General features: G+C 42.5%; 1 protein-coding gene across 2 annotated transcripts in view; it reads right to left on the bottom strand.

The window, feature by feature from the left end:
* Positions 1-14,992, bottom strand: part of dennd5a (DENN/MADD domain containing 5A) — a 38,193-nt gene that overhangs the window by 12,456 nt on the left and 10,745 nt on the right. The window contains exons 2-10 of one of the 2 annotated variants that reach the window (XM_052063590.1): positions 12,336-12,407; positions 11,403-11,512; positions 8,150-8,840; positions 3,925-4,112; positions 2,650-2,961; positions 1,585-1,800; positions 1,109-1,343; positions 805-955; positions 626-719 (exon numbers count right to left, since the gene is read on the bottom strand). In XM_052063590.1, coding sequence (XP_051919550.1) covers positions 626-719; positions 805-955; positions 1,109-1,343; positions 1,585-1,800; positions 2,650-2,961; positions 3,925-4,112; positions 8,150-8,840; positions 11,403-11,512; positions 12,336-12,407 — 2,069 coding nt within the window. The remainder of the gene's footprint in view (positions 1-625; positions 720-804; positions 956-1,108; positions 1,344-1,584; positions 1,801-2,649; positions 2,962-3,924; positions 4,113-8,149; positions 8,841-11,402; positions 11,513-12,335; positions 12,408-14,992) is intronic. The other variant, XM_052063591.1, reaches the window with a different exon arrangement.

Raw genomic sequence — 14,992 nt, 5'->3', positions numbered from 1 at the left:
TCAAATAAGGTCTGCCTGTTACACACTGTTAACTGATATTCATCTAATGGGACACATACTTAGTGTTGAATTAATTCCTCTCAAATAGTGTTATTTAAAACTGGTTGTTATTATCCATCACTAGTGCCGATTCGTGGGGTGTTGGAGGAAAAATCTGTATTATTAATCAATCTGTTTTTCCTCAACTGATGTACAGATTTTTATTGCAATTAATCTGGCCCGTATGTAACAGAGAATCTCAGGCAAAGCTGGTCTGATAGTGGAGGAAATGGGAAAAGGGGAAAAATCATAAGCGCAGCTCATGTGATCTGAGCATGATGACCTGACCAAAGGCCAGCAACATACCACATCCACAGTCACCGACTTTAAACAGGGCTTGAAGGACTGCAAGTGCCAGTAGTAGTCAAGAAAGAGCAGGAGCTGCAGCTCCGGAAACAAACACTCTGCATGCTGAGAGTGTGCACGCATGTGCGCAAACAGAGAGACAGAGACACAGCGACCAAAGAAATGATGAAACGACAGAACAAAAATATGAAGGTAAAGTATTAAAGAAAATGAATCAGAAAGGATCATGCAGAGAGAACACAACAACGCTCAGGTCGTCTGTGAAAAGTGGAACGCTAACCTCTCTCTGGTCATTATCTAAATAAAGGTGCTCTGCGTGCTGCTTCTGGCGGTCCCGCCTCCTCCATTGGGCAGGGGCGCTCCTCTTGGCCCATCTGGAACATAACGCTCGGGATTAAATGACAAAAGCTGGAAGGAGGGAAGCATAGGTTGAACATTCGTGTGGTGCAAAGTAGTCACTTGTTGCTAGTGGGCCCAGAGGAGAGCACATCGGACTGCAGTCGTGGGAAGAAGCCTTGCTCATAACGTCCTTGGCCAATCTTCATGTCCAGAAGGTGAGGATGTAGGGCTGTGTGGTCGATCTTCATCACTCTCATCTCAATGGCCTTCTCTGTGAGTAAAAACAAAAACGAAATAAAATGCCGTTATATGCGGTTGAATATATCTTTACATTAAATCAAACTCAAAGATTACAATTTGGAATATCTTTCAAATTCCCCAGCTCAACTTCCCATGACAATTTTCCAGGCCTCCTAATACTTACCCGCCTCTTCAATGTTTGTACACTTCTGGTACATGGAGGTGCGCAGGGTGGGCGTGCGGACGTTCAGCATCCGGACCTTATCGACCCGGGTGTCAAACACCCTCAGCGTGTGCTCCTTGTCCTCATCGTCATGGCAAAGGATCTTGCTGTCGATGAAGGAGGCAAACATCTGTGTCTCCAGGAAACGGGACAGAAAAGGTAGGTAGGGCTCGGGCTGGTCGGACAGGAAGGAGGCCTACACACAAACACAAATGTATAAAAATATTAAAGACAATTTAGAATGAAATGGCAAACCCTTGTTTAGTGCAGTGGAATATTTGAGGTGATTACATTCAGGCCTTTGGTAAGTCAGTAATTCACATACACAATATGATCACTTCAACGTTGACCTTATATAGCAAGGATATGACCGATGAACCGTGCTCAAGCAGGAGTTCACTGTGCAAGTATTCTTTGAAGAATCTGCAGCATCTCACCTTGTCAAAATTCTGCATCTGGTCTCGATTGGTGAACCAGGACTCCTTGTCTTGGCTCGGCTGGATCACAAACACCTCGTAGTCAGCAAACATCTGGGTGAAGCGGTTGGCGAAGACCTCACGCACGTGGATGTTGAGCTGGTGCATCTTCAGCTCCTCATCATCACAATGAAATCGCGGGTCCTTATTGCCGCTGGCATCCTCTCGAACCTCAAGCTGATGTGCACACGTGCATGTGTGAAAAGCAAATCAACTCCAGCACTGAAATAGTCACTCAATAACTAAAAGATGTAACGTAGCAGAGCATACATCAGTGCTTTGTTGCCTCAACTGAAAGTCAGCATTGAGTGATTCAGACAAAGCTGTCAAGTGATCTTTTAATTTGCAAATGATCCTTCCACTTATCTTGATATAATTGTTTTTAAGATTAAATCCAACATATCTATGAGACGAACACAAGAGACGATTAAAATGGATAAAGATACAAGCATAAGCATTATGTATATTGACAGGAGAACTCTGTCAATGGCTATAAAGCCATCCAGTGTGGCCCATTCACCTCACGGACAACACGTCCTAAATTTGTATTGCTTGTTGTCTGCAGCTGGAATTTTCACGTACATTTTAATCTTATTCCAAATAAATACAAGAAAACAAGTAACACTTTTTTTCTTGTATTGAAAACACTAAACTCTTCATCTGGACTTTAATGTGTTAACGATAGTGTGTAAAGGGCTCCCTCTTCTGTTTAGTCAAGATTACTGCAGTGTGTGTGGTTGTGGGTGTTTTTTTTAAAGTAACTCTAACTTAAGACAGCTAACAGCTAACTTAAAAAGCCTGTTCACTCATCCAGATGTGTTCTGAACGGAGCATAGACATCAGATTATTATGATGGAAACTGTCATCTATTATCTATTAATTAAGGACTTAGAATTTTTTTTAATCGAAAAGTTGTTGTAAAACACAGTTGAACATTTTTCCAAAGCCTGTAAAATGGAAGATATAGCATATCAATTTGATTAGTTTGCTTGCGCTTTATAAAGGATAAAACATGTCATGTCCAACCTTTTCCAAACTAACGCCTGTCCTCTTGACCAGAGCCTGTAGTCTGGCGATGGTTACATTCTCCCTCAACAAGTAAGAGTTGAGAGGCGACGCCAGGTTGCCGTTGCGTTTGTCGGAGACGGCGTCGGCTGATCGCAAGCCTCTGTGCTTGACTTGCGTGTCTGTCGAGTGGATGTTTCCTTCCGGTGTCATGCCGAAGGACACAAGCACCTCCGAGATCTCTTGTATGAATTCAAGCTTGTTGGGAAACTGCGGCAACTCTTCTGGAAGTTCTATAAAATGGTTGTCGATGTCCACAAAACACAAGTTGGCCTGAAGGGACACAGGAAACAAAAAATGGAGTAGACATGCTAATAACTGGCACAGAAATGAAGGTCACCGACATATTAAATTAATGAAAGTGTAAACAAAATAGTTCCCTTGTGTGGCGTAAAAAAGAAAGGACAATAGATTGGAACACAATGCTAAGAGCAATAGCTGACCTTGAAATACTGTACTCTTGTGCATTGAGAGTTGTTTGCACGATTTAAAATGAAAACCACAAATACTAAAACATCTGGAGGAACCTTTTAAGAGCTCAACATGTAAGAATGTGAATGATGAAACTGTTGTAGTGGGACTAGTAAAGCAAAGAGCCCATAATATGATTTGAAAATGTAAGTTGCACATTGAGTGCGCAGTTAATATATTTTTCCCAACACTGTCATAAAAAATGCATTTTTCTAATGTTTTTAAATCTAAGTCGAACATCTTGTAGGACCGGATGGAGTCCCAACTTTGAGGCTCCAATATGGAAAGGCATTCAAGCATTGATTCAATACTCCTGATATGTAGCTTACGGTCTATGAAGTAGTGTGCAACGATACATTTTATGACACTTTTGATATTTTTGTTCCCTTTTGATTTGATTTGATTCATAGGCCAAAAGGTCCTGCTCGCAATTTTTAAAAAAGGCATCGACAAAATAATTTTTTGTAAGATCCTTCCCACAGTCAGGTTAAACTGGCAACACTGCATTTGTGTGGGACAAAATGTTCCATCTCATATATGAAGGTACTTGGGCACAGAGCCAAAGTGAAGGATGTGCATATTGACAGCTGGAACAAATGGACACAACCGGGGTGGGCACTGATGCGGTCAAGTTACACGTCACGCGTCACACGTGATTATGAGATGTACAGTCAAAAGGCTATGCAGAGCTGTTACAAAGCTAACTTTGTTCTGGTCAGTCCAAACGAGTGATGCAACGTAACGGTGGGGTGAGAGAGTATCTACCTCCTGCGGCAACTCTAGCTTGGTGCGGTCATCCTGTCCATTTGAGTGCAGGCCCATGAGATATGGAACAGGGGCGTCCAGGAAGTGGAGGAGAGAGGCAGGCAGAATTGGAACATACACGTGCTGCCACTGGTAGGGGAACATTAAGGCTGTGATGCTCTCTGCAACTGTCATCAGCCTCTGGTAATCTGTTTGTGACGCAGAGAAATCAGATCAGTGAGAGCCGTCCAAATAAGAGTAGTCTTTCGTTAAGAATGAATAAAAGATTTCCACCATGGACATATAACAGAATTTTGACAGCCCGTAAAACAGTAAATGCGCCACTCCACCGAATTGCTGCCATTCGTGGCAACAGGAAATGCAAGGAAAATAGAAAACCCACGACAAAACTAACTGTAAGTGTCCCGCATCTTGATCTAATCACATGTTTAATGAATACAATTTAAAACCCATTCATACTAGGACTGCGCGATATTGGAAAAATCATATTGCAATATTTATATTACTGCTGTGTTTAACATGTACCGAAAGAAAAAAAAAACTTTTTTTCATGTGGCAAAATGAGAAGCCTCAACTAGTAAGTACGTAATAAATTTAAGAACTCACAATTTATTACACAATAAAGGTCACAAGCTGAATTAGTTCTCTTTGCGGAGTAGATAACACTTTCAGGCTGGTGCCCTTGCGAATGGTCTCTGAAGTGTTACAGCCAAATTCAGCTGACCCTCCAAGCTCATGACCAATTCCCTGTTTGTGACTTCACACATCACCACTGATTCATGGTCATGGTTTCGCTGCAGTCAAGTGGTCCACACACGAATACGTGTCTGCTCCTCCTCATTCACATTCCTGCTCTGTCCTGTTGACGGCTACTACACAGCGCTGCCTTTCCTCTTATGGTGACAGACCAAATACCCTTCCTTCATTTGGTCATGTGCTGGTGGTACACAAGACAAGATAGCAACTTCGAAACGAGATTCCACCCTCAGGAGGGATACTAAAATACTAACATGACCCAATTTTCCTTTGACAAGGCCACAAGGACAAGAACCACTTCACTCCTGTTGCTATATATATATTTTAAATGTGATTTATAAGGTGCAAACTCATTGGCCACTCCATTTAGTACCATTTCGCAATCCAATAAAATGCTCAGTTTTGACTGACATTTTAGAGATCCTATCAAGTTACAAGGCAGTGGCAAAATCTTAGAATCACCTCTCGGTATGACGCAGCACAGTTCTACCCACTGAAGTTCCTCTGCAATGATAGCTTTGTTGACCTCGTCATGCGTTCACTTCCCTTCTACATTTTTTTTGATGCGTCAACCTGGAAATTTTAAGAGTGGGTGTCCTTTCAGGGATGTCCTGATTACGTTTTGGGGACAACCCACACAGCTACATCATAAAAATAATATTTTGATAAACCCAAGAAGATTTTGATCTCAACGATGAAATCAGTGAATCATACCTAAACTAAATAGGTCAGAAGCTATGATGTCAAACAGGGTTTCGCTTTGTCACGGCGCGTATATTGATGTCAAATGTCATTAGAAAAGGGGGACAATTGGATATGCTGAAGTACAAAGGCTAAAGAAGGTTAAGTATGACGCAGAAGACCTCCGACAGTTTTAGACGTGTCATTTTTTTGCAGATTACCAATATTTGCATCTCTGCTGAGGTTTGACCATTTTGAGATTTCTTGTTGTCTTGAAGAACCTTCATTATATTGTTCAAGGACACCAACTGAAGTTGGTTTTCTTACACGTCAAACTATTTGATAGCAACTACAGTACATGTTGTACACCATTTTCATGTGCCCACAGCTCTCCAATTGACATTGTAGCAGCATTGCAAAAATACTGCCTAAAAAGACATTTCTCTACAGTTGAGCACCGGTTTGAGAGGCTTGAATGGCCATCACACCCCGACAATGCCTAGTTCGTTTTCATGTCAACAGGACAGAAGTTTTTGCCAGACCGCAAAATTGACACGGTGCTCAAAGTCAATGGGGGAGCCAGGCGAAAGGGAAAGATGTGCTTAAAAAAAACATGTTAAAACTCAAATGCTGATGGCGTCACATCGGTGTGAATGAAACCGAATACGAATTAGAAAGAGTTAATGTACTTTTGGGACACTGTTGATCCCTCCCGTCACTCACTTTTCTGCGAAAACAAAAAAAGCGGATGTAGGCTATAACGTGACCTGCAACACGTGAAGTGCAACACGGCACAATGCTTGACACATGAACAACACAGGATGATGCATCCCTTGACAGATTGGGTAAACGGATCATTGGAAAGATGCTGACCACAATTTTAACCAATTATGAATCCCAGTGTCATATCAAGCCTCATTGTCGTCTCCTTATTGTAAAACATCCATTTTAATAGCATGAATATTGATGCGCAGTGCTTCCTCCAAACAATCTTTTAGCCCTTCCCGGTGGAGTAATGCCAGTCGACACCCTTCACACGTTCTGCGGCTCTCTCATGGGAGAGAGGACATGATGTCACCTCCAACCAATGATAATCATCCTGCATCCTGGCTATCCTTCCTGTCTAGAGGTTGCCTAGTAACACCACAGCTTTCCCTTTCAAAAGCTTCTCGCCCAGCTCATGGCGTTTTACAAACCATTTGCCCTCCTCTTACTATTATAATGGATCCAAACACCACTCCACCTCTAGCACACTCTCTAAAAAGCGCTCTTTGCTCAGCAAATAATTGACTTGCATGAGAAACTACCTACCGACAAGGTTTAAGAGATCAAAATGTTATGACTAGAAGATTTCGAAGTACAGGTATGTGCATGCAGCATCACCATCGAGTACATAAAAACCTCTGACTAAAATGGGCGAGAGTCGCAGTATGATACAAGCCTGTGGTCAAACTGCATTACTTAAATGGACACTTAGTAGGTTATGTAACACTAGTGTCAACATGTATATCAAAGATTTGCCAGCGCCTTGAGTGCATTTCATTTACATATTAACTCATTCACTCCCAAAGACGTTTTTAAACGTCTTTTCAGACTTGGTCCAGAATTGGCTAGTACAGAATGAGTTGAAAAAAAAAACACACCTACCACATTGTTAATACCTCACGCAGTGTCCATTTTAAAGGTTTTTTAAAAAAGTGTCGAGACAGAATCCTTGATAGCACTTTACAGTACCGTAAAGTGTGGTTTGGTAAATATTTAGAAATCGTTTATCAGTGGGTTAATAACTCAAGAGTTTAAATGGCATGAAGCATTCATTTTGGTTCGGGTTATTCTTGACAGTTATCCTGTGGCCAATGTCGAGTGGTAACATCTTATATCAGCTTAACAGAGCCTTATGAAGTAAGAAACATCATTAAAAGGCTGCTGGAAAGAGGGGGCAAAAAATTCAGCAAATAAGTGGAGCTAAATGTCAGCTAACAATTTGACAAGCAGGCTTTTAACTACTTAATGGCTTGTATAGAGAATGTATAAAGCTGTATTAAGGGTTTCCTTTATGCATAATTCAGTGAGTACCTATAAACGTTATTTGTATCGGATTATCACAGAGAGGACTCATAAAGTGCTTAATACAAAATCACAAATATGCAGTCAATACAAGATTTTTTTTCCTTTTCTTAAACAATTGTAAAACGGTCCAGGATAGAAAATCTGTATACACAACTGCTACATTTATAGGGACTCTGTCACTGAAGTATTCATTGAGCAGCATTATCGTGGTCGTAGTTTGCAGTGGTTAAAGTTTTATCATTTGAATGAAACTGACTTGTGTTCTTTTCTGAACTATTCCAAAACAGCGGTGCCTTGAGATATGAATAATCAGACTTAAACAAGTCTTTTGACATAAGGGCTGTCAATTCTTTGCATTGACTAGCAAGTTAAAAATTTGAGATAAGATTGCTGTACGGTAGCAATGAAGCAATACTTTGGCAGATAGCGAACAATTTTTTTAAAGGGTTCTTGATCCTTAATGCCCACCATCATATGACATTTATGGCAAAATGAAACTAAGATTTACAGACTGTGTGTTTCAAACAACCACTCTTGTTTGCCTTCTGTTAGCTTAATGCTAAAAAAAAATGCAAAAGATCATAGAAAGGCTAATGAGACTATTGGTCAAGAGAATACATTTTGCACCACACCATTTTGCTCTGTGCCGCTGTCGATTCATTCATAAATACTGGAATAAAAGCTGAGGGAGTGCACAAGCGGCGGCTGCGTTACTTACGCTGTGAGTAGAGCAGTATCTGCATCTCGAGCAGGGCACAGGTGAATAACTGTAGAACGTTCTCCACCCCCAGCAGGTTAAACATTTCACCAATGGCAAAGTCAAAGAGCGGAAGTTCTGATGTGCTCGGCCTCTGGCACACCACAGGACCGTAAACGCCTGAGAACTTTAGGGATCTCCCGGAGGGTGGCAGGGGCACCTCATAGAGGATGTTGAAGACGTAGCTCTCCAGCGGGAGAGGTGGGGGGTTGGGCGAGGTGACGGCTTGGTAAAGTTGCTGCAGCACCTTTTGGCATGCTTGGGCAAAGGCCATGGGTGTTATCAAGCAGATGCACTTTGACACGTACAGCGTGTCTCGACTGATGTCATACGAATTGAAACGTTGCAGACGAGAGATGGCCGGCGCGGCGTGGAGGATGGGCCGAGACTGAGTGTGGGGGTGATGGAGACGTGGCTCGTCGGGTCCACGAGGGGACGTAGGGGTATGCAAGATGTCATACTGCTCGGCATTGTGCATGTGGTAAAGAGTCTGCATGGCGTTGCAGATTTGCTGACTGGTCACCTCCTCGAAGAAGGTGAGAGCAAATCCGTACGTCCGAGAGCCGTCCTCCCTGGTGATGATGAACGAGTGAAAGTGCGGCTGCCGGGAATCCACCTGCGTCCTGAAGGCTAAACCTTTCGGCATACAGAGCTGCAGGACGACGGAGAAAGGACGTTAGTGGCATTAAATTGGAAGGCTGAACGATTTTGAAAAATGAGCAAATTGCTTGGGTTATTTTTGCTCGATACCACGAATGCAATTTAATATGAGGGTATTACTTTTTCAAGGTCTTGTCGTGTATTTTTAGCAAACACAAGTCATACATCAACCTGTATTACCATAAACAATATGAATTTATTATACAGAAATGATTTGCTCATACATTTGGTTTACACTAAAATATAACCATAAGTTTATTTATCTACTTCAATTAGAGTTGTTCATTTACTTTCACTTGCAGTCTTTTAAGTAGTCACTTAAAACGTCTCAAAGTTCTACCAAACAAGTGTAGTGAAAGTGTCTGTGTGTGATTTGTGATTGCATAGGTGAGTAGGTAAGGCGACTCGACTGGAAGGAGTAAGAAGTTTCTGATTCTTGTCTGCAGGGTGAAGGCTTAAGCCAAACACTGATTTTGTTCCCAATTTTTATGGGCGGAATTTCCATGTGCAGTCAAGTCATTGACGGTGTCTGGATTGGTGACCTCGGTGTTACATTCTTCTTTTTTGCTGAGGATGTGGTTCTGTCGGAGTCATCAAGCTGCGAACTTCAACTCCAATTGGAGCAGTTTGCAACCGCGGAACAAGAAGCAAGGATACGCGCCGACTAATTTGTAAACAACAGTCGGCTGAAAGCGGAATTCATGACTGCATGATGTTGGGAGCTAGTATCAAGCTGCCAAGAAGGTTGGATGAACACCATTCAGCTGGTAAAAAGAATGATTCCAAAATATGTTAAAATTGTCAATAAATGCAATATCGAGATCACCACCAAGTGCGTATGAGCCATGTAGTCAGGCTTAAATGGTTACTGAAGCACTCGATGGTGCGGGATAGTGTCGGTAAAATGCCGCTTATCCAGACTGACAGCCCGCAAGTTCTCAGCAAGGCAAAGAGGGCATGCAAGTCTCTTTTCGTCAGCTCCGACTGTCGATGTGCTCTCTCGTTCGTCCCCACGTGGGCAATGAGCCAGGATATGGATGGTCAAAGTGAGTCAAGAAGACCAGACAGAATGTTTACTATGTCCATAACTTTGGCTCAGTGGATTATAGTGTTTTAATAATGAGCATCTAATGATGCTGCCCCGGACTATAATATTATAATGTAGTTGGTGAGAACGACAGTCGTCAAAAGGACGGCCCCGATGAGATGGCCCACTCGTGTATCGATGCAGTGTGCATCTCTGAGATACCTTAAGCGAGAGCGGGCAGAGTTCATCATTGTGGGCAGAGAGGAATCGAAAGGAGCACCTGAGACAGCACGGTAGGTCATGACAGCAGACATTCCCGACACCAGGAGCACGGTAATGAAAGGAGGACAATCATTCGCCAGTGCGGCAAAAATATTTTTCAGCACCAGCTTTGGGCAGGGGGATGGTTCTCTGCTCTTCTTGCTCCGAGACACCCCTTCAAACCAGGTGGTACCCTGTAGTGGTTTTCAGCAGAATGGCACTAGGCAGGTAGCTGGATCCCAACTCGGCGTGTCAGTCAGGGGAGCCTCAGTCGTCAAGATCCCACTTGAGTGCCCATCCTCGGTGACAGCGGAGATTTGGGGTAACGGGTCGTGAAACAAGAGATGAGGGACTCTTTTCTCAGTTTGGTTACTCAGTTGGCAAGGCCAGGCCAAGTAAGGCCAGTGCTGGAACCTGCAATGGAAAAGTGGCATGTGTCTCCTGGTTGGCCTGGGAATGCCTCAGGATTTCCCAGAGGAGCTGGAGAAAATGGCTGGGGAGAGGGAAGTCTGAGCTGCCCCTGCATAAGCTGCTGCGCCAACGTAAGTAGAAGAAGATGGATGGATGGATGGATATTTCCACATGCTGTGCCGACTGGCCTCCAGTTGATTTCAGGGAGAGTCTACAGTATGGTCATGTCAAAATATGTGATTGCTGATTAATTGAGTTCAAGCTATAATTGTCATAGTGCAGTGGGAGTCAATGCATAGACAGGTTGAATAGTCCATTGAAATTTTTAAGCAACAATTCAGGTTTTATTTTTAGCAATCGGCTTTCCAACAGGGCGGCCCTGTAGTCCAGTGGTTAGCACGTCGGCTTCACAGTGCAGTGGTAACGGGTTCGATTCCATCTCCGGCCTCCCTGTGTGGAGTTTGCATGTTCTCCCCGGGCCTGCGTGGGTTGCCTCCGGGTGCTCCTAGGTGTGAGTGTGGGCGTGAATGGTTGTTCGTCTCTGTGTGCCCTGCGATTGGCTGGCAACTGATTCAGGGTGTCCCCCGCCTACTGTCCGAAGACGGCCGGGATAGGCTCCCGCACCCCCCGCGACCCTAGTGAGGATCAAGCGGTTCGGAAAATGGATAGATGGATGGGCTTTTCAACAAGTGAGACGTTATGACTTAATTCTTTGTGAAGCTCTAAGCACACTCCACTGGTAACATTTGGTCATTACCTTTCACATGAAAAGAGATCTTGCATTTGACTAATTTTACAATACTTCTGAAATGCTATCAAATCCACATGGAGCCTTTGGCTAATTGGTGGTCTTACCATGCCGACTGCATCCTGGTCAAACGGATTCCACTCGACATTGTCTGGGTAATGTGCAAGAACTTTGGATTTAAAGGTTCTCCGTAGCGGACTCTGCTCAAAATTCTCACCTGAAAAGGCGAAGAGGAAAAACAGGACGTGAGAATAAATAGGAGAGAAAGACTCTAGCACTAAATAGGCAGCGGTACGCAGGAAGTGGTTGATCAGTTGCATGCGCAACTCTAGAGGGGAGAGAGTAAGTCAGCAAATTGGTCTACAGAGGAAGAATGTATTGCATCATATAAAGCTGCCATCTGCATTCCTGACTCAAAAAATAGCCAGATCAAATAATGGGCCATCTGATTGATGTTCACCAGAAAATTAATGAAAACATTAATAAACAAGTCTTAAAGCTCAAGGTGCTTCCTGACAGCTTTAATGGCAATACACAGAAACACACCAAACAATCCGTCAAGAAAAGCCTGAACTGAGTTTGATTTGAACCCAGAATGAAGCAAAAGTGATGCACACACCAACGCAGTATTGAAAAGCTCATTCAGAGTTATAGGGGGAGAGTAAACATTGACCAGGCATTGCCAGCGCAGGCAGCACTGGATTCACCGGTGAGTGAGCGCAATGAGAGCAGTGTGTGCGCGCGAGTCCGCACAGGAAACAGGAGCAGTGATTGTCAAACATAAGCTTTGCATTGTTCAGCCGCTGCTTGGGGACGTGAGGAAGAGGGAGGAAGGACAAGCTGGGAGGAGAAAATTGAACTTAGGAGTGTGCATAAAATGAAAGGGCAAATCGCCACACGGTCTGACAATAAGATACGAACATGAAAAAGAAACAAAGGAGGTCTATTGAAATATTGTCATAACCAGGTTACAGGTTGAGGGGGTAAAGCTTTGCAAAGGTTAAAACAGGGGGAAGGAGAGTGTGTGATGGGAGGGTTACCTTCACTTGCCCCTGCCAAATTTCCTCTGGCCCCATCTCTGAATTTAGTAGCCTCTATATACTGGCATAAAGCTACACAGCAAATAAAACAAAAAATATCATTACAAGCCTGGTTGAGGAAATGGAACGCCTCACTTCTCACATGCTGACACCTTGCTGCATAGAGGCATGAGCTTTTCAGGTTGTTTTTAGGCTGTTATGCCACACAAACTGGCATTTGCTTGTTTTTTTTTTCCTTTTTAATTAGGGCCCAACCGATATGGATTTTTCGAGGTCAATGGCGATTTTGGGCATTGGAAAAACAAATCAACTGATTAATGAACCATTGAAAAGAAATATGGAATGTATAAAAGCTTTTGAGAAATGAAGTAAAAATAAACTGAGATGATGTGGCTGCACAATTTGAAAACTAGGGGTGTGCTTGTGTTCTGAATTAATTGATCACTTTCAGTCTCATGTTCAGTGATTATAGAGGTACTGGATGTCCATTGGGGTCAGGACACACCTGCCACAAAATAAGTGCCTCTCATTAACCCGAAATAAGCTTCACCTGATCTAGTAGGCTTTTCTTGACATTTTTGTCATCACATGCCATGGTTCGCAAAGAGCTTCTGTAGCATCAGAGGTATTGCATTGTTCAAAGGTTATCAATCAATCACGGCAAGGTTACGGAACAATTTCCACGCATTATGACTTTGAACGCAGTAAAAATGTTGACTTTGATACTAAAACTGTATAAAGTACCTCGTTACCAGTACTGAAATGACCATGGCAAAAACTTAACACATCATGTCATTATCTTTGTCTTGTGATGTATGCGATTGTGTAAAAAAATTTAATATATATTTTTTTTAATGTGGGGAGGGTTGTTTTTTTGCTGATTGACAGATTTTAAAAGAACAATCAGTCAGAACAGACAAAAAACGAGGACCCCTGTACAGCAGTTGCCTGTGTGGAACTGTCAGTCCTGTGATCGTGTTGGTCAACTAGAAAATACTCACATATTTAACACATATTCATATATTCAGTCATACCTCGGTTTTCGACCATAATCTGTTCCAGAAGGCTGTTCGAAAAGCGATTTGTTCGAAATCCGAAACCATTTTATTAGCCCATGATTAGGGTCTAATACACTTTGCAGAATTAACATAAAAACACTCAGATGTGCATAAATCACAACAAACACGTCTGCTCACGATGAACGCTAAACGAGCAAATGTCACTTCCTTGTGTAAGGAAGCCGAGAGGAGTCAAGTGGCGCATTCGGGTTTGCTCAGTTTGGTCGAAAACCGGTTTTTGGTCGTAATCCGAGGCGTAAAAATCTCAAATTTTCTGGTCGAAAACTAATTTGGTTGAGAATAGAGACGTTTGAAAACCGAGGTTTGACTGTATGGGTATCCCTGAATTCACTATACATTTAACCTTTTTGATTTTAGACTGATATCAAGCCCTCAGCGTTTTGACAGTTCAGTCTTTGCAGTTTTTATGATATCGTTCCCTCGTGACTGCCCATGACTCACCAATTGACAGCACGCTAAATTTGTAGCACAAATTTGAGAAGCTCATTTCAGTTTACACGATGGCAACTTTCTCAAAACCACTGATGAAAATGCCAAACTCCTTCAGCAGGCGTTCACACAAACCAGGAAATGTCCTTCCATAAGACTGCAACGGAATCCAGCATCAACAAAAGCTCGATTCAGTGGATGCTTTGGGGAATAATAAAGCTTTAGTGATACATATTTCAGGTTGTTCAAAGGCTTCAAGCAGAACATTTTCATGCTCACTAAACGGAAGTTGTTAAAGTGCTTTTGGAAGATGCGTTTCCTATTCATGGGTATTTCTGTAAAAAATGTGATGGGACTCCACGAATAAGGAGAGTAGAATCCATTGGACACGTATTTTCTGAGAAATTATGTAACATTACAAGCCTGTTTCGGCCATTGTGACCTCAAGCTAAAACATGTCAAGGTGGAGAGGGCTGTCACAAATATGGGCATCGAATCGGTGGACAGTCATGGGGTCGACTACCGTGAATGGCTCTTGTGTAACTAACCCCTGGAGCAGAGGATCTGAGTGAGCTTATCTGAACAGAAAAAAAAGTCTCACTGGAGCCAGTCAAAGCTTTTTGCTCTCCATGCACACTATTTGTTCTGTTTCACATGAAAATAAAAATGGCAAGACTTGCTCCAGTAGTGAAAATATATATTTTTTTAAACCACACACATACACAAAACAAATCTAAATGGATCCCTGCACATTTACATTCCTAATTGGTTCTCTTATACATGAATATATTAAGTTGTGTGCATCATGCTCTAATGCACAGATCTCAAACTCAAGGCCCGGGGGGCCAGATCCGGCCCGCCACGACATTTTATGAGGCCCGCGTAAGCAAATCACGTGTGTCAACTTCCATGATCATTGCTAAAATCTGGACCAAAATGTCAAATTGTCATGTGTAATAAATATCATTGATATTTTGCAATAATTTTATACCCCGTTTATACTCACTTGGACAATAATTGAATAAACAACACACAAACATTTGACTGATTTCAAAACTAGTAATCCATCAATTTAATTTGTTGTGTACAAGTAACAATACAATGCGATGATTAAACATTTATTCGATTTCCCTGTCGTAATGGCCCTCC

The sequence above is a fragment of the Hippocampus zosterae genome, chromosome 4, assembly GCF_025434085.1.
Source record: "Hippocampus zosterae strain Florida chromosome 4, ASM2543408v3, whole genome shotgun sequence".
Lineage (NCBI taxonomy): Eukaryota > Metazoa > Chordata > Actinopteri > Syngnathiformes > Syngnathidae > Hippocampus > Hippocampus zosterae.
The sequence above is the reverse complement of the archived record's forward strand: the minus strand, read 5'-3'. Positions and strand labels throughout refer to the sequence as shown.